This window comes from Podarcis filfolensis, assembly GCF_964270895.1.
Source record: "Podarcis filfolensis genome assembly, chromosome: 14".
Classification (NCBI taxonomy): domain Eukaryota; kingdom Metazoa; phylum Chordata; class Lepidosauria; order Squamata; family Lacertidae; genus Podarcis; species Podarcis filfolensis.
This window is the reverse complement of record NC_139616.1, coordinates 31,163,819-31,184,351: the sequence shown is the minus strand read 5'-3', so window position 1 is coordinate 31,184,351 and position 20,533 is coordinate 31,163,819. Positions and strand designations below refer to the sequence as shown.

Sequence of the window (20,533 nt, the reverse complement as noted above, 5' to 3'; positions counted from 1 at the left end):
TAGCTCTGTGGTGCTGTTTCCTTGGTGTGGTTGTGGGTGCTGGTTCAGGCAGCAAGTTGTAGATGCAGGGTAGGACAAGCAGCTACTACACAATAATTTACCAGCTGCATTCGTAACATGGATTATTGCCTATAGCATCCTGCACATCTCCAGTGCAATAATGTTAGGCTGCACAGCTATGGAGGGTCGCTCCTACTATCCCCATAGCAATTCAGCAGCATATAAACAAGGAAGTCACAAAAACTTTGGTTTACCTTTCGTAGCTGATTTGTGAAAAATAATGTCTGTAATAAGCTGTTCATATAGCAGGTTGCTCCCTGGTTCTTCAGTCCTACATATCCTGTATGCTTCTTGGAATCCCACCTATAAAAACCATGAATTGGGTTACAAGAACCACACACACACAAATTAATGTATTTCCAGTGTGTGAATACAATGGACAACTATTGTGGAACCAAGCTGTATCCACCAACACAACCTTGCTGGTCATTAAGGCGATATATCCATCGTGGAATATTTAGAATTTTGTTCCATGTACTCAGAAATCTGTTTATAAATTTTATCCTTTTGAGTATGCTCTTCAAAGACCTTCTGAAGAAAGATTGCATGGCGGACTGAATTCTAAACCACAAAATGAGCAGGTGCTGCTTAGCAGTTGACAGTAATGTGAAGTGATTTGTTGAACACTGAACACAAGACACTTACCAAATTCATAATGGATATCAAAGATTGTTAAGAAACTTGGTTACTGACCCACAATCCAACCACTTGTTCCAGTCAAAAGATCATAAGCTACTTACGCCACGCCATGTGGAGCATCAGCTTGAACGTACACTTCAAAAGTTACTTTGTCATCTTCTATATAGCCTTTATCTGGATCAGTAACTTCCTACAAAAAGTAAAATTGACAAGAACATTAAAAATCAAATCACATATAAGGCCAAACTAACTTCACTTTGATGACTGGCAATCTTGAAAGCTCTTTTCTTAAAACCTGAAGTCTATAAATGCACACTAACTTTCAACAGTGAGTCTGAATGATACAGGAATGTCTCCTGCTATTCAGAGAGGAAGATCACTGCTCGTCACAATTTATGTGAGCAGGACCACCAGTTGAGAGCTTAACATGGGACTTCTTTCTTATAATGTCAATTACACTGTGTTGTATTCTTTATCCCACCCTTCCTCAAACGGTCTCAAGGAGGTATTCACAGTTCTCTCCAACCTATGAACCTGTTTTATTCTCACAACCCAGTAAGGTAGGTTAGGCTAAGAGGAAGAAATAAAGGGAGGAGGAAGGAGACTTGCTCAGAATCATTTGGTGAGCCTCATGGCTGAGTGAGGATTTGAACATGGATTTTCTAGTCCAAAACTTATTCATAACCATCACACTGGCTCTTGTGCTGCTGCACGCTGTTACTTACACTCCATGACATAAAGTTGGAAAAGCCCCAGTCATTTTCCTTATGAAAGAACAAGTGGCTGATACGGCGACTGAATGATTTCTCATCATCTTTGTAATTTATTATCTTGAGCACTGCTTGTGCATGACAAGACCATGACCTGCAACAATTAAAGAGATAACAGTTGACATGCTGAGCTGCAGAAAAAAGATGCTAATAAACTGTGCTTTACTGAACAGGCCTACCTTACTTCTTGCCACCTCTGGATAAAAAAAACTTTGCTTCAATGCTCTCAGAGCTATTACAAACTATTAACATCATGGAAAGCGTTTGAGTAGAGGCTCAGTTTCTCACAGAGCTGTTTTTATGTGTTCACTCACCATGGAATTTTTCCAGCTCGGTGCATTTTCTTCTATAGATATCTAAGAATGCTACAACTCCTCTAAAGCAGGCAGGAATACTTTAAAAAGACTTCTGCTACTACAGGTTAAGAAACAGCAAATGGAGATGCCACTGTTCTCTGAATGTTTATTTGCTTGCATTCTCAACTTGAGGGTTAGGAAACTCCTTCAAAAGGTTACACATGAACTCCACTGTGCCTCCCACTCAGTCAAGATTGTGGCTTCTAGTTCTTAGTGATGTGCTCCAATCCCATGTATACAAAAATCTGCTGTAGTCACCTTATTTCCATTCCCTGTTTTGTTAAGGCTGTAAGCTTTGATTTTTAACAACGTAAACTGAGTCAGCCAACATCAGCTTTAGATGTTAAAACCAACTTTTAAGAAACGTACAATTCTCAACCTGTGTTCACTTTTTCAAATGGACCCCTGCCTAGCAGCTTTGTTAATATTCAAGTTTATTAATTAAAATTAGCTGATTTACCCATTTTTTAATCAATTGACAGGCTCTAGTCTTTTCCTATGGGAGGCCTTTCTGCATTGAGCTTTTCTTTGTTTACAAAAAAACAAAACAAAATAGCAGCAACTGAGCATTCCAACATGCTCAGATCATTTTGTGCTCATGCATGAGGGAATTCAAACAGGCAGCACCTCACCAGAAGGAAGCAGCAGTAAGTATGCAACAGTGCAGCCAATTTATGCTTCAATAAATCAGCTCTGTATATAGATTCACTGAGCACGTGCTGCTATCTTCTTGTTGGGAAAGGTCAAATAGTCTGCATCCTCATCTGGTTCATGTATTTGGTAATTAACCTATTAACTATTCAAAACTATTAAATACCAGCCTGAATAGCTTATTCATTTGGTCAATATATATCTGAGAACTAACATACATTGCATTCATCCCAAATTAAGTTATGTCAAACTCAACATACTATACTCAATATACAGCAGACAACAAGGAAGACTAAATCAGACTGATCAGGCCTCTCTAATGCGACTTTCTGCCTTTTTCCTCCACATCTAAGCACATGCCCCTATACACCCTTCCTGAATGCCGAAGCCCCATTCCTCATGCTGTCCTATCAATCGACACAGAAGTTATAGTCAGAAAATGCAAGAGGTTAAGATGGTGCTATACAGAAATGTATAGTGTATAAAATATCTTACGTGGAATCAGACTCAGCATTGCACTGAAGAAAGAATCCTACACTTTTTTGGTGCGGCCTGTCTGGGTAGAGTCGTGGCATCACCATAATCTTCCATGGCAGGTTCCGTACAAAGCAGGGGGGACTTAGGACTGATTCATTCAGCCTGTTGAAACGTTCAACAGTGAACTGGAAAGTTGCTTCCGACCGCCAGCTTGTGTCTGCAAAATACCAAAGATCAATTAAATGCAAATTAATCAGCCTGATCTTTTAGTCCCCACGCAAGGCCAAAGGTGCTCGGCCTCCACTCACCGTGTGGCATTTCATCTAAGAAGCAAAACACCCCATATGCATTGAACAAGTCAGATGTAGAAACAGTAAGAACACTGCAGAGCAAGGATAAAGTCTTTAATAGACTGTATATTTTATTTCTGATTTTTAGTTACCAAGCGAATTTATTGTGCAGAGATTTGGAGAGCACTGTACCAGTATGCAGTTGACACCTAACTTTCTTTGTCCCCTTTCCAACATCATATTCTAAGGAAGCAGTAGAAAAAGTACACTGTACCACCAGCTTCCTTTGAAAGCTGAAAATTTTAGTTGCAGCAATTTGTACCAACTGCAGTTTTGACCAGGGCCAGATACTTGAATCATGCACCTCTGTTATCATGCCAACCTCAGTGGCTTACAGGCTGGTTCCAAGTTCAAATGCTAGAAGTTCATCTCCTCCCTGTGTGAGTTGTCTGCCCACTAAGATTATCATTAATTCCCCACCACCATCAGTTGCCGTGGATACAAAAGAGGGACTTCTTTGTAGTGTGGGACCCAGACTCTGGAACTTCCTGCCATGGGAAATGTGCCTCCCCCTGCTATGGAATGCTTTATATTAACAAGTCTACGTATCTAGTTTATGGTTGGACTGTGCATATAACGCCCCCTGCAAAAAAAAACACCAAAAAAAACCCCATACACTTCACTACTTCTTTGCTTATAACGATTGAACTGTAAGCCAAATGTGGCTTGAAATAGCCCAATGAAATATATACAACCCATGCAAAGAAGTATACAACCTCAGCAAAACAAAAAAACCATCATCAGTGCAATTATGCAACAAAGCATAAGGGGGGGCATAAAATACAGGATGCATAAGGTTTTAAACTGTGACATAATCAGACATGGGGAAACCTCTGGTACAAAATATTTTTTTAAAAAACAGCATAAAGAGGAACCCGCATAACTACTGTTACTAGATAATCAGTACCTAATAGTAGCTGACAGCACCTGCAAGGAGAATACAGTAACCCGAGGTACCACTGTATTGTGTATGTTCAGTGATGAAAAACTGTGCAACATTTATTCTTCTCACACAAAGAAGCTGCTAAAAAGTCAGGGGGAGGGATCTTCAGTTTCAGATTCAAAACATCAAAATGTAAAGTCACAGATCCCCTGATAATAAAATAAACACAGCTCTATCTTTTTAATGTAAACATTGATCCATTCTTGACAGAGTTCAGTTTGGAGGTGAACTGAATGGCATTTCACATTAAAAGAAGAAGCTTCGTTTCAAGTTATTTGAAAAAAATGCAATAAGCAGCCACAAAATGAAATCAATGTGCATTTTTGCATTTTCAACAGCCAACTCAGCATTCCATTATGGTCTTTTGCCACAGAAAAACAAAGCAGTCAAATAGAAGTATTTCAAACGACAAGCTTTTGTTACATAGCTTTTCAATCTCGCTCTTCCTCCCTGCCTCTGGGATCTCCCTCTTTCTCTTTCACACACACACACACACACACACACACTCCCAAATGAATTTCAATTAGTAAAGGCACAGTTACTCCCCCAGGCCAGATTTTTACTTGTGAAACCAAAGCTGTTATGTGACCATGAACATCTTCTGAAAGCCTCCCTCTCAAAATTCCCATTTTTAAAATTTATTTCAGAATCTATAAAAAGCTCTACATTCAAAAAAATACCTGAGCAGTGCACAAAAACAGTTTATAACATGTAATACAAATAATGAACCAATGTTTTTTTTAAAAAAACTTGGAAGTCAACATGAATCAAAAGCTGAAGTTTTAAAATGGACTGATCTTGGAAGGCTTTGGAAAAAATAAATGTTTTCATCTAATGTCAAAAACATAATGTTTATTGGGGCTTCCTTCACTGCTAAGGAAAAGAACTTCAGAGAACAGGTGCCACAACACTGAAAGCATGCATTTGAGTCATAAGGCTTGACACGGAGGTGTGTGGCACCATCAATCAACCTTCATTCATAGATCAAAGTGACCAGGGTGAAATGGGAGAGGTGGCTTTTGATAAAACCCTGGTCCAGAACTATATAAGAACCTAAGAAGAGCCTGCTAGATCAGGCCAATGGCCCAGAATCTAATCCAGCATTCTGTTCTCACAGTGGCCAACACTGGAGTAGTTGTAGCTGGTATACCAGCCAACACTAGCAAAGTGCCCTCCACAGTGGTGGATCAAGGAGTACTCTCAAGCCTCACATAAGTTATTTCAGAGGGAGTAATGGCCCATTCACATCTGGCATTTGTGATGGCTGTCCTCAGTATGGTGGCTTAACCTCTGATTAAGCAGCAACAGCCATTTTAAAAGTTATCAAATTATAACAACCAGAAGGAGATTTTAAAGGCCAAACAGTTGAAGTCCATACATCCCAATTCCACTAGCTCTAGAGTCTAGACCAACCTATTTATGTGCTTCACAAGGAATGAACTGAAATGAACTGGCTGAAAGCTCCCATGCAGCTAATCATTCCAAGTGACCCAAGTAAATTAAGCCAAGTCACAAGTGATGGGGAAGGGCACATACCTCACCCAGGATTGTTAGTGATCATTTTAACTCTATATGATTCGCTTTCATTCTCTATGCATAGCAGTGAGAGTGACCTCAAGGAAGGGCACAGCCCATCCACTTAATATGTTATTGACCCCATAATAATAATCCTCCTATTCTGTTGACTGTAATTTGTTTTAAACTGATTTTAAAATTGCATTTTAAAATTGCTGTAACCCACCCTTGGACCTTGTGGTGAAGGGAAGATAAGAAATCAAGTTATACTGAATAATAATGATTATGATTATGATGCTATCTGGTCCATGTTAGGAAACTGTACACCACAAGCAATGAGCCCGGGCTTTAGAGGCAAACTTCCTGAAGTTGCATTTATCATAAAAAAAACCCACACCAAATTTCTCCATAGAGCCTTCAAGACAACTTGAAGGAAGGACAGTAAAGCAAGAATTTAAATTGGTTATAAGGTTTTTTTAAAGCAGATTTTGGTACTTAATTTTATGTGAATTCATTTAAATATGAATACATTGTTCTATCTGGAATAAAAAAAAATAAGAACAACTAAACATCATCTTAGCAAGTTTTTTGTGGGGAGAGGGGACAGGCTGTATGCTGGAGTTCCTTCCAATTCCTAGATCCAAGAGGAATTCAACTGCTGGAATAGCCAGACAATTTTCTTGCTAATAGCCCCCTAAGTAGGGGTTGTTAAGGCAAAAGGAAGTGGCTCTGTGCCAGAGGGCAAATAGGTGGGCCCCCTTCCTCAACTGTCTGGTAGAAAGACAAAAGCCAGAGGGAAGGGGGGGCAATAACTTCTTGGGGTGTTAATGCTGTGAGTCCCTCCATCATAGGTTCATGTATATACCATGTGTAATTAAATTATATATCCTAAAGCTACCACAGTCTCTGCTGTCCCTCATTACAAATAAAACAAACCATAGGTGCTCCTGGAACCTTGCACCTCTTGGGGATTGGGGTGGCATGCAACAACATAATCAAGACCACTTTCTCAGCCAGGCAGCCTAGAAGGGTCCCATTAAAAGCCTTGCAGAGGTCTGATACTTTGAAGAAGCAACATCTCACATAAAACTAGAACCTAGAGACATTCAGTTAAGCTGAATGGTGGGATGGCCAGGAATGACCAAAATTACACTGCACGTAGTTCAAAGTGGACTAAAAATGTGTCTGAATCCCCACAAGATGGAAACCCTATGGATGGGTGATTCCCAGATCTGGGAACTGGGTTTTGAACCACCTCTGGATGGAGTTGCACTCCATCTGAAGGAGCTGGTGGACAGTTTGGGGGTACTCCTAGATCCACTTCTGTCACAAGAAGCCTCAGTGACCTTTACTAACCTCAGCTGGTGTGCCAGACAAGGATAGCCATGCCATGGTTGCCCATACATTGGCAACTTTACTGGGGACTCGAAGAAAATGATCAGAGAGCTCCTTTGCCTTGTCCTCTGGCAGCCCACTTAGTTTCTACACTAACCTGCTCACTCACCTGCATATAATTTTGTGTGCTCACCTGCATACAATTCTTTGTCACCTATGACTACCAGACAAAGGCTTTAATACAAGACTGATGTAGCCACCTATTAACCACTTCAGAGTCTTGCTAGATGAAATATTAAATTTAATACAAAATATATATAATAAATGCAGACTACAAAGAGCATATATGGCAGGCCCAGCCCACAAGGAATGCTTCCGAAAACAGGAAGCTTTGTTATTATACATTTATTTGAATGGTGCAAAAGACAGTCTGACCACTGTACTGACTTATTCCTATGGTACTGGGTTACAGTTAAAACATAGGTGCAGTTGCAAAGTAATCTAGGAAGGCATCTGGAGATTCCCGCAGATGCTTAAAGTATTGACAGAGCTATGGCTTCCTGCATTGTATTGCTCACATGATTAAGGCCCACAAAACAGACAATAAGCCACGGCTAGTTAACCCCACCCCACCCTGCCCCGCCCAGTGAGCCATACTTTACTGGAAGGCAAAGCCCTTTTGCCTATCTTAGGCAAAAAGAGCAATACTTTTAACAACTTGTGAATGAACAGGCCATAAAGTGAGTTGGATCACAGCAAATGTCCATTTAGTCCAGCACCCCAGTTCCCACACTGGCCAATCTGAGTCTTCAGGAAGGCCACACACAGAAACACACCCCTGCCGCTGCTCCCCAGAAATTGGTATTCCAAAGAATGCTTCCTCTAAATTCAGGGGTCCCATGTAGCCATCATCAGGCAAAACCACAGAGACAGCCTTTTTCTCCTCCATGAATCTGCCATAATTTAAAGCCCTCTTACCCACTAGCCATCAGCAGCACATCCTGTGGCAATGAGTTCCATAAAAAATAATGAACAGTGTGCAGAAAATCTTTCATTTGTCCTGTTTCATTAGATGACCTGAGTTATTGTCTTACAAGAAAAGGAGGAAAAACTCCATATCCATTATTCCTACACTACACGTTGATTTGTAAACTTCTACCATGTCTCCCAAATACATACATGAGGATGCAAAAGCCTTTCAGGTCCATCAAATGGATATACTACTCACTGCAAAAAACAAGCGAGCTCCCCACCCGCATCAAAGCAAGTAGAAGGGATGACTCACCATCTTCCATGTCTTCTTCTGTGTTGTTGTGACCATCAGCCATTGCTACATTCCCATTGATGACTGGGTTTTGAGTAATTCTTGGTGGATCATCAGCATCTCCAGCTTATTGGGATAAGGAAAACAGAAGTAGATCAGTAACCTGGATCTTGACGGTAGTACTGACAAATTACAGTGGTACCTTGGGTTACATACGCTTCAGGTTACAGACTCCGCTAACCCAGAAATATTACCTCGGGTTAAGAACTTTGCTTCAGGATGGGAACAGAAATCGTGCTCTGGCAGCACAGCGGCAGCTGGAGACCCCATTAGCTAAAGTGGTGCTTCAGGTTAAGAACAGCTTCAGGTTAAGAACGGATCTCCGGAACGAATTAAGTACTTAACCCGAGGTACCACTGTATGCAGATCTAAAACATAGCAAAATTATGCAATATAGTAAAAAGCTAATATTTCTTCTAAAATAAATTAAGATCTTACTTTGGGTTCTTCACATTTGGTTGTATCAAATGTGAACCATATTCTGAGTAGCCCCACTGAAACAAATGAACGTAACTAATTTAAATCCCTTAAACTCAATGGGTCTACTTTAAATAAAGCTTGTTTAGATACAACCTTCTGTGCCCACAACACTGTCAGAACTAGCCTTTAGCAGGCTTCTGACTCCATTACTTTGTTTATACTATGCTACTAAAAGTTATCTAACTTTATGCAAAAATGTTTCCATATTTTATCAAGAATCACTGTTAAAGTCAAGTTCCATTTTTATTATTTCCTTCCTTCCTCGCAGCAATGCAATCCAGCAACAAATGCAAAACAAGTCTCAAAAGCTGCATTTCTCCAGTTCATATTACACATTTAGCCTTCAAAGCCTATTCAGCACCCAGGACAGAGCTATACAAAGTTAACACTGGTCTATGGTACAATGATGGTGCCTTCAGTGCTAACACAAGAGAAAGCCTGTTCAAGTAAAGATTTTCAAGATTAAAGGAAGGCTGACTTCAGCACTCTCACGAAGTCTTAGAGACAACATACACACAGTGCTAAGGACACATATTCATCATCATAATAATAATAATAATAATAATAATAATAATAATAATAATAATAATAATAAATTTTATTATATCCCGCCCTCCCCAGCCGAAGCCGGGCTCAGGGCGGCTAACAACAATAAGATAGTACAACATTCTAAAATCATGTCATTATAAAATTAATTCAACTCAAATTGATGGCAACCATTAGGCTAAAGTTCTGTGAAGATTGCCAAAATCTTTTAGGCTGTATTAATTATGGACTGTGACCATTTCCTTTTCATGAACTGTTTGTTGTAACTTGTACGTCTGAATGAGAGAGAGAAGTGTTGTTGTTTTTACACCCGGGAAGAATGGCAGATGAAGGTGATGGACTACATGGAACTGGCGGAAATGACTGGTAGAATCCGAGACCAGGGAGAAGAGTCGGTGGAGGAAGATTGGAAGAAATTTAAAGACTATCTACAGAAATATTGTAAAATTAATGAATGTTAGAAGGATGTTGGAATGAAGTTATGTGGTTTTAGCAGAAATGTTATAAAGGTTTAGGAAAAAACAGACTATTAATTGGTGAAAGGAAGGAAAGTAAAGTTACATTAATATTAAGATAAATTACAGGACAAAAATTGGAAAAGATGGAAAGGATTTGCTGAAATAGTTAATTGAACTAGAATACAAAAAAGGGAGGTGTGAGGAGGTCAAGGAAACAAGCAAATGAAAGATATGTTATGGGAAGATTCGCTGTGTTTTTTAATGATCTTTATTTTTTTGTTTTCTTCTTTTTCTTTTTCTTTCTTTTTATTACTTGTTGTGTTGTGATGTGTTGTTTTGTTTTTGTTTAATATGGTGTATTTATTTTTTCTTTTTGTAATCTTTAAAATTTTAATAAATACTATTTAAAAAAAAGAGAGAGAAGTGTTGTTGTTTTTACACAAGATGCATTGGTGCTTGCCTCCCCCTTTAAGTATGCTTAGAATAGGTGGCTTTTAGGAAAAAGCAGCCAAGGAGGCCTCTGATCTACATCCAGAACACATCAAGAGTGGTTTGTCCTTGGGATGGCTATTTTTAGTGATAAAATGGCACAGGATGAAAGGGTAAAAGTTCTACTGCACTCATGCTACAGTCCCAATCCAGCTGTTTTTTCTGAAGAGAAGGCAGCTTCTGCGAACAGCTTTTAAAAATGCATGCTTAACATGAATGGTAGTCTGGCACTTAAGTCTTCACCAGCTCTAGACCTCACTCATTACACAATCCACCTGCTGCATCTTCCTGCTCTGGAAAGGCTTCCAGGTTAGTCTGCAATGCTAAAAGCTTACTTCTTAAGAGTTTCCACTTCAAGTCAGTTTTTCTCTGGTAGCACAACTCCAAGATCTATACTCTTAAGAAATATTTCCTCACAGAATGGGTGTTGCTGAGTCCTGCCTGTGGGAGAACACTTATTGCTGCTGTCACAATTAGACAGATTACTTTCCTCTCTTCTTCCACCCAGGTTTAATGCCCTGCAATGACTTAGCATGCACCTTCATTTTAAGACGATGTGCTCCCCGTAAAACAACACCTAGAAACTTGATGCTTGGTTAAATAACTAGAGGTATTCACCTGATTTGTGTACCAAGCAAATGGAACCAGTTTAAAATGCATAGACTGAGCATGTTTTCTGGGCCTCAATGCGTAAAAAGCTTGGCTTCTGGGTCACAACTGGGTCAGCAGCTTCAGCATCCAAACCTATACAAAAGGCCAATAATGTCTACAGCTCCACCTTTCTCACAGCATTAGCTGTGAGAATAAAAAGGTATTTGAAAACTCTTTGAAAGCAACAATTTAATAAAGATCCACCATAAATCCCTGAAATATCAGGAGACCACAGAAGCCTAAATAACAAGACTTGGGAAAGAAGTGGGGGATAGTTAAGCTCACATATCCCAGAGGCACTTTCCCATTTAAAACATCTCCTGCCCCTGACCCAAACCAAATATTGTTCTACCACAGAGCTCTGAATAAGCCATTTTACGATATGCAAGACCAAAACACTTTGCAGAGATGGGAATCAAGTGGAGTGGAAGGCCAAACTGGTATTTACCATCCAAGTGTGATGCAACAAAATTATGGTAGTGAACATGTGTGCACTATCGCATTCAGTGGCATGCCAGAATAAGTGTCCCTTTCAATAGACTGATGCATGCCCCTCAAAACACCAGTGGGAGTTGGGGGTGAGTTGTTCAAGTCCAATGATTTGCTTTAAGAGATTTGAATAATGTAGATCTGTTACATGCATTCTCTGACCACACAGACACTGCCTACTTTCTTCATGCAGATTCAAGTTGTTGCAGAGCAAAGCAAAAAAGATGAGTTTTTTAAGCTCAAATCTATACTAATGTAATAAAACCAACACTGAAACCAAATGTCTATGGCTGTGGAAGTGATAAATTCTCCAGGCCAGCCTGCAAATGTGGATTGTCAACTCGGGGCAGATCCACACCATATAGTTAAAGGATGTCCAATGCACATTTAAAGCACATGACTTCCACACCCTTCCCAAGGATCATGGAAACTGTAATTTGTTAAGCATGCTGGGAATTTGTAATGTGGAAAAACAGTTTCCTGGATTCTTTGGTAGGCGTCATGTGCTTTAAACGTGAATTGGATGTGTTTTGAGTGTTTGGTCTGGATCTGCCCCTGATCTTCCTTCTTTTGAAGCCTTCTGCATAACAGATTCAAACTCAGACGGCAAAGGAAAACTATATATAGTCAAAGAAATGTTTACGCTCGGTGCTAAACAAAGCTATGCCTGGCCCAAACAACAATTTTTTGTGTGAACACTTGTATATAAATTTGCTTTGTCTTTTCTCTATCCCCCCCCCCCCCGTTATCCATGTACCATATTGGCCCGAAAATAAGCTGCATCAGAATACAGAATACAAGCCACACCTTTAAAAATGGAGAGGGGGAGGAAAAAAAATACCCAAATATAAGCCACTCCATTCCTCGCTGCTCCTGGCTGCATACTTGGGGGGGGGCCACACTGTATTGCCAGCGACCTTTCCCCTTCCTTGTTCTCTCCCTTCCCAAACTAGGGGGGGGGGGGCAGAAGACTATGTGTCCCGCGCTCCTGGCTGCATACTGTAAGGTTGTGAATATAAGCCGCACTTTAACTTTTCACAGTCTGAATTTGGTAAAAAAGTGAGGCTTGTACTCAGGCCAATACGGTATATACCACTTTGAGCTCCTTGGAGAAAAGGTGGGATAGCAATGTAACAGGAATACAGTGGTACCTTGGGTTACAGATGCTTCAGGTCACAGACACTTCAGGTTACAGACTCCAATAACCCAGAAATAGTACCTCGGGTTGGCTTCAGGATGAGAACAGAAATCATGCTCTGGCAGCGCAGCGGCAGCAGGAGGCCCCATTAGCTAAAGTGGTACCTCAGGTTAAGAACGGACCTCCGGAACGAATTAAGTTCTTAACCCGAGGTACCACTGTAATTGAAAGGCGGCACTGGAATTCAAGTAAAATCCCAGGCACCTGCTTGTATGTGACTCTCAAGATCATTTAGAAATCTGAACTGTATTTCCAGGGCTGGAAATTAGTTGTACTGAGATACAAGTCTTCCTACTAAAAGAAAAGCTTGTTATTGAAAAATAAGTTTTATAAACATGATGGTTGCCACAGGAGTTTCTCCTGCAACCAGTCCAATACAGATCCACACGTAAATAGGGTGAAAATGGACCAATGCATTACCAACAGAGCTTTTGGTGTGGCAGAAAGGGGGAGGGGACAAGAGTCTTCAAAAGGACCCTCATCCAAAATCTATAGGCATGCAACTAGGACCAGATGGTGGCCAAGAGCTCCCTAGAGGCTAGTTACTTAAAACCTCTCATCCCGATATATCCATTTCTACCAACCCCTTTCCCACCATAGCAGCCCATCTACAGCAAAATATGTGCTTGCATCCCCTAGGACACTTAAGGATTATCTTAGTTTCACAATGGTGTGCCAAAGTCTTGTCACTTACATTTAAATGTCTGTCATGGGAATAAAAATATATCCTCCAGAGATATACTCAAGTGAAGTACAGCAAATCATGTTAAAATTAACATTTTCACCTAGAGATGTGAGGGCCGGCGGGGGGGGGGGGGATTCCCATTTTTGTTAAAGCCTTTTTTGTTTTTCCGAAAAATTGGAATAAATTGAGAATAATTGGATTATTAAATATTTAAGACAAGGTGTTCAGATATTTGCTCACTCAAAATGATTTCCAAAACTGTGCAACAGGAAGACAATTCCTGTACATTGAGGACAAGTAGGCCTTGAGCTGTACAATAAGAGTATAACTCTCAAAGTTGAAGTTATAATAGCACTGCTTCTGCATTTTGAGTGGATTACAAAGCAAGCAGCATACTGAGGGCTTGATATTGGAAAGGTACTGTCAGATGTTGCAGAATACAGAACATATTCAGGTATTTGGCCAACAGATGCAGTCTGGGATTCTGCCAAACGCATCCCTCCTGCAACATAGTGGCTAGGCCTGTGCACAATACGGTCTCTGACTCCTCTTGCTTCTTACCTACTTTAAATTCCTCCATCTTCTGCAGCATGTGAAAGAAATTTATGTATGTTGGAAATGCACCAAATCAAGAAATAAACTGGCATATGAAAGGGTAGAAGCTAGTTTCGATCTGGGCAAATTTTCAGTTTTTCAAAGTCCATGATAAATATGATGACAAATATGAGAAAAGAGAAACTGATAGTGATAGCTTAGAAAAAGACTAAATATCATGTAGTGTTCATTGATTTTTGTTTCCCTTCCCCTCTTTCTCCCAGTTCTTTTTATGGAAATGCATGCTTTCTACCTGCTTGACAGGAGGACTGGAGGAGACACAACAATTTGTTTTACTATAACGTTGAAGGTTTCTATTCTTATTGTTTTTGCCTTGTCCTCATAAACTGGCAAAACCAAAGGGATGCTAGGTTCCTTACAGTGTAGCAGCTTCTACATCCAGGTGCAACAAAACCTTAATAAATTAAATCTGTAAGTACTGTCTGAATAAGCTGTATTTTAAAAATATCAGACATGATAACTTTATGGTAAACCAAGTGATACATAATGCACTTAATATTCTTAGAGTAACAGTGTGGCTTTCAACATCTAAAAGAGTGCTAAAAAAGTAGTATTGCATTTTTTTCAGTTTCTCCAAAAGAAATCTGCTGCTCCTCTACTTCAAAAGAAGGGAGGGCATTTTCCCCCTCATGAGAGGGTGTATCTGTTGCATAAAAATTGATCAGAATTCTCTCTGGCATCAGGAATTGCACAGTTTGCAAATATTGCATTGGAGGACTAAAGCATCTTAATGTGGTTTTCTATGTACTTTTGCAAACAAAAGTTCTGCAAAGCTTAAGCCAGATATTAAGATCTCACCTGAGTTGAAGACATAGAGTTCGAGTAGGCTCATGATGATTTAAAAGTGACGGCAGGTGGAGATCGTTCCTACCAGTGCAGAAATGTAGTGGTAAAGAGTGGCCTAACATCTATCTATTGTGTCCAACCAGCTTGATGATCAGCTACATCACCTAGAGAGTTGCAAGAGAAGCGATTAACCCACCCAGACAACGTCCGTGGTTCTCAAGATACAAGATAAAGTTCCCTAATCAGGAACAGCTTCTGAAATTATACAAACTCCTTCCCAATAGCTCTCTGCTAAATTGGGTCAAACCAATGTAGTGCCCTCTTCTAAAAGTGTATAGCAGGGAGTGCTACTGTAGCTAGTTATGGAAGCTTCAAGGAGGGGCTATTCAGTCCCCCTTTTAATCCAAGGTATTTCCCATTCCCTTTTAATCCAAGACACTTTGTACTGCACTGTCCACTAACATGGTAAATGCTATGAAATTTTCTGCATGCTTGGCTCATTCTCCTGTGCTAGTCAGGGGCCAGTAGCCTGTAGCCCAACTAAGAAAGCCCTGTAAGCAGCCTCTATAACACTGCTGTTCTGTTTAAGTGGCTGCAAATGCTGTTCTACTGCCAGTTGGTATGTTCCTAGCACCCGGAAGTAGCTATCACTACCTTCAGATAACCAGATGACTGCTAATTTGTATGGCTTTTCTACAAAGATGGAATCAACCAAATGAAGGAACATGAGTTGGTGTTTTTTTAATGGGGGGGGGGGGGGAATCCGTATTACTCAGATGAGTTAAGACTCACTTGTTTTTTTGCTCTTAAAAGAAAATGCATGCTTTTACCACTATAAGAGCCTCAGAGGTTATGTCCAATACATTTACACAACAGCATATTACTGCTGTTATGAGAAACAGGGCCTGCATCTTTTTGCCCACCTAGGTAAATAATCACCAAATTTGGGGACTGTAATAATTGCAAGAGAGCTTCCATAAAACTCTGAACAATTCAAACAACTAACTAAACATGAGAGAAAAGTATGCTAAATGAATGGAGATAGCCAAAGTTTTACTGCACCCAACTTGATCAAGCCAGTGCTGCTCAAGACGATTTTGATGATGGAGGAACAGGGGGAGGCTCACTTTCTCAAAGGTGTTGGCTGCACATTGTCGTTCAGGAGGATTCGATTTGATAAGGCTCAGTAACCATAAAGTTTATAAATCACTTGCTCTGCTAAGCACAACTGGTTTTTCGAATACTGGAGAGTAATGGAAAAAACTGGTAGTTGCTCTACTATTCCTTAAGCAGGTAAGTCAGAATGCTGGACCCAAGAGTTCCGTGACAGTTGCTGTCCCTGGTTCAGCCAGTGGCTGGAAGCTAAGTTTCTAAAAAGCTCTTATCTCCAGCCACACATACTTTTTTCGTTTTAAAGTCCCATAGGGCAGGAGACATGGAAATGAAATTTACAAGTAAGAAAACATACCAAATCAAAGAAACAAAACACTAATGGGAAAACTAATCTGAATTACTATCTCATCATCTAACTTCATAGAGTAAGCACTGAATATTTCTAACTTCAACAGTGTTTTAAACATAGCATTTACTTTCTAAGGGAAATGCACAATACAAAGTCCAGACTATACCAGATGGGGGAAAAACCAAAGAAGCAGTGCATTTGCTGCACAATCCTATACATGTTTACTTGGAAGTTCAGCTGTATTCAATAGGGATCATTCCAAGGAAAAGATATAGGATTGCAGCCAAAAAGGACATTCTTAAGAGAGAAGGAGTGCAACCTAACAAATCAGCAGCTGATTTTTACTGCAAGGCTCAGAGAAATTAACAGAGTTTGAATGACAGGAAAACTAAGTGAATTAAAGCAAAGGGCTGAATGAAGTACTGCCATCCAGGAGTCAAACTAATTAGTACACCAAAAAGTGGTATTTATTTCACACATAAAAAATACCAACAAACCCCACCTCCGAGCAGGAATGAAATTCTGAACGTCCACAAATGCATGTTTCTATACTTACTTAATATATAATACTTTCTTATAAAAATAATCTAATCTCTTTAATGTATGCACAATCAGAGTGGACACCCCCACAGCTTTTATAATGTGTGAATATAAGGAATGAAGGTTCCAATCTGAGTTAATGATCATGAGTATTGACTCTGTACGTGTCTTACAACTGCTAATACAGTAGATAGATGATAGATAGATGATAGGTAGATAAAGATCTAGCAAATGCAGCTGCATTGATCCATAAGAAAAACACTCCTAAAAGTTGAGTAATACCTTTATTAAAGGTAAAGGAACCCCTGACCATTAGGTCCAGTCGTGACCGACTCTGGGGTTCCGGCGCTCATCTCGCTTTATTGGCCGAGGGAGCCGATGTACAGCTTCAGGGTCATGCGGCTAGCATGACTAAGCTGCTTCTGGCAAACCAGAGCAGCGCACGGAAACGCTGTTTACCTTCCCGCCGGAGCGGTACCTATTTATCTACTTGCTCTTTGACGTGCTTTCGAACTGCTAGGTTGGCAGGAGCAGGGACCAAGCAATGGGAGCTCACCCAAAATGCCACAAAGGTGTGGGAAGCTTCTGAGTTCTCCAGAGCTATTAATCAGTCAAGATGTAACACAAACAGGGTATGGGGAGAAAGAGGGGAGAACAGTACAAACTCAGGCTGACCTTTCAGCAATGAGGCCAACTTGTAGACTCAGTTCCAAGACTGAAGAGTTAGGGGTAAATTCCATTTTTACCACCCTAAATAGGGATTTGTTTTGGTGCTGAAAAAATAGGTCTCCAACCCAAGTCAAAATTAGTAAATCCATGAAACTGTGGAACAGAGAAACTGATAAAAAGAAACTATTCTGTCTATTAAGCAATGTAACAATGTTGTTAAACTATATATCAGATGTAATTACACTCTGCAGATAAAACATGAGCTAAATATTTACTATTGTTACTTGCTTAAAACAAAACAAATTTCCTCCCCTTTATTCCACATTTTGATGAGCTGCATGAACTATGGGTGCTGAAATTGACTCATGAGCCTGGATAAAGTAGTAACAGCTACAATGGTGCAATGCTTGTGAAAAAAGGAAATGCTGTTTTGCATTGCGTCAAAATGTAAGAGACATCAGATTCTAGTATGATCTAGCTTGGTTGCTGGGAAAAGCAAGCAGAACTTGGTGCCAATAAAGGGAAGAATCCATAGCTATCAAATTCCCTGGAAAGGAAGTTTTGACCTCACACTACATTCACTCAAGGTGCTTTGGAATCACCTTATTCAAAAGCAACATTGATTACCTGTAAAAACATTTTCTTGTGAGGGAGGCAGTGAGCATGAAGTAACATTGTTTTATGTACTATACAGAATACAGGAAAGGCTTGTGACCTACATCATGGCTTTCATACCTGCATCTATTTTACTGAAACTCATCCAGAGGCAGAAGCAGAGCTACTCCAACCAGTTCTGGATCCTGCCAATGCAGATTCTTTGGATACAAGTCAGCATGCTAGGGTGGTGGTTCAATAGGGCTGAGACAAAATGAGATGCTTTGCCAATCACCCTTCCAACACAACTGGAAATTATATCCCACAATAATTAATCCAGAATTAAGACACCGCCTCATAATTGCTAACCTGGCTAAGAATCCTCACTTGATTCATAAGTGTATATTGGAAGAGGGAAGGAAATCACTTGGTTACTTTTAACAACCTTTTGTGAGCAAAACAACATGGTCACTGGGTAATTTTCTGCATTAAATGATATTGTCCTTGTTGACCATTCTGGGGAAATTAGTCCTACTGCAAAGTGAAATTGGAATTAAAAGTCTGAATTCAATTTTAAGAAAAAAAGAGGGACAGACTTGTAAGTTGTTCTAATAACAAAAAGTTATACAAAATTATAATTGTAATCAGATCAGCCAAAGCACACATTGTATTTTCTGGGGCCTGTCTCCCTATCTCAAAATACATTTCTCTGCACTACACAGAGCACTATGTGGTGCTCTCTTGGCAGTAACAATGGTAGAAAACTGAACTTTCTGAATATAGTACCAGTACCACAGAATTCGGCTGTGAGAAATAACAAACAAACAAACCCACAAACCCATCACACTGAAATAACTATTTTTTATAATCAATTCCATTCTCCCCTAACTTTATTATGGAGAACACGAAATGTGCTTCACACTGGGACCAAACTGCTGCCTCCCTCTCACCTATCAGATGAGATTCCTTGCCACCAATGGCTACCAGGTGAGTGCTTAAGTATATGGCTGCTTTAAGCACACACACCCTATGATACATTAGAGATGCATTTACAGTCTACCTCAACCCCACCTAGTCCTGCCTCTGGACAAAACAACTTATTTGTTGTATTCTTTCATTTGCAGTTCCTAATTTTGTCATTTGCAGTTAGAACTTTGTTCAAGGTGCTTTGGAGCAATTAAGTTAGATGCAGCTCGCTCCCTCGCTCCCTCCCTCATTCATTCATACATGACTTTCATTAATTTCAGCACAACTTACTGCCTATTTGGGAGTATGGTTATAACCAAGATGCTGTATCTTCAAACTCAAACACTAAAAGTACACAAATATAAACTATTAATGAAGATGAACTTTTAATGACTCTCCCCTCAGTGCAGCTTAAGTTGTATCTAAGTCTACAAGCATCAATCAATTTAATCAATGGATTCACAATAACTGAAATAAACATTATTCTGTCTTTTAAACCTGGATCTTCCACAGGATTGATGGACTTGAAGTTATTTTAACTCCAATGTGTTAGCACACTGGTCTACACCTGGTGGGTCAGAATCTATTACCAGGTCAAAGGCCTGATCTAAGGTGGATAGTAACAGCAGCACTACCACCATATAAACATATGGTAAGAAATGGGTTCCCCAAATGCATGTTTGAGTTAAAGGTGGATCGCAGGTTTGAAAAGCTGAAGACTACTGTTTTAGGAAATAACAGAACACTCCATATTATTTCTCTACTATTGATGATGAAGGAAACATTAAAAGATGGTTTTTCATCTTATTTATTTTATTCACAGGGGAACAAAACAATACAAATAAAAATAAAACAATATAGTCTTATGGTAAAAGGAAACACAGATGGATTTTTTAAAAAAATAGTGAGCAAAATGTTGACATCCCAGAGATAAGGTAAATCTTAATATTATTATTTGTAGGGGTGCATTTACAGTTGCAAAATGCTGGAAGAACTTGAACCATTTATTGTCAGAAGCATGGCATAATAAAGTATAGACAATTATGATGGCAAAAAAATTGAACTAGTAAAGTTTGGGCATAAAGACAACAAAAGGAAATAGTCATTTTATGGAATTTGGTCTGCTCTCATTGATTTCTTTAATAAACAGGATAAGAGTTTTTTTAGAAAAAAACTAGTAAAAATAAACTGGGGGGACATCAATATATAGAAATTACAAAATCCTATAAACAATTCTGTCATAAGGCAAACAAGCAAAACCACAATGACAAAAACTAATGTTTCCAATTTAACCAAATACTTTGGTAAAAAATAAACATAGGACTTTAAACCACCATGGGTCTTAGCAGCACTTCCCATCTCATTTTTAACATTTTTAACTTTTGAAAGCCCACTCACTTTCCCTCTGTTTCTTGCAAAAAGAAGGCCCCAGGCCCTATTTGTGACAACACTGTCTCATTCAGTGGCCTTTGAGCAATTTAACAC

General features: G+C 39.6%; 1 protein-coding gene across 9 annotated transcripts in view; it reads right to left on the bottom strand.

The window, feature by feature from the left end:
* Window positions 1–20,533, bottom strand: part of USP7 (ubiquitin specific peptidase 7) — an 84,766-nt gene that overhangs the window by 30,307 nt on the left and 33,926 nt on the right. For 4 of the 9 annotated variants that reach the window (XM_083584796.1, XM_083584797.1, XM_083584802.1 and 1 more), the window contains 5 exons: window positions 8,382–8,486; window positions 2,972–3,170; window positions 1,425–1,563; window positions 801–889; window positions 255–363 (listed from right to left, as the gene is read on the bottom strand). In XM_083584796.1, the coding sequence (XP_083440922.1) occupies window positions 255–363; window positions 801–889; window positions 1,425–1,563; window positions 2,972–3,170; window positions 8,382–8,486 (641 nt within the window). Of the gene's footprint in view, window positions 1–254; window positions 364–800; window positions 890–1,424; window positions 1,564–2,971; window positions 3,171–8,381; window positions 8,487–14,829; window positions 14,982–15,944; window positions 16,121–20,533 lie in introns of those variants that run through there. The other 5 variants (XM_083584799.1, XM_083584803.1, XM_083584801.1 and 2 more) reach the window with 3 other exon arrangements.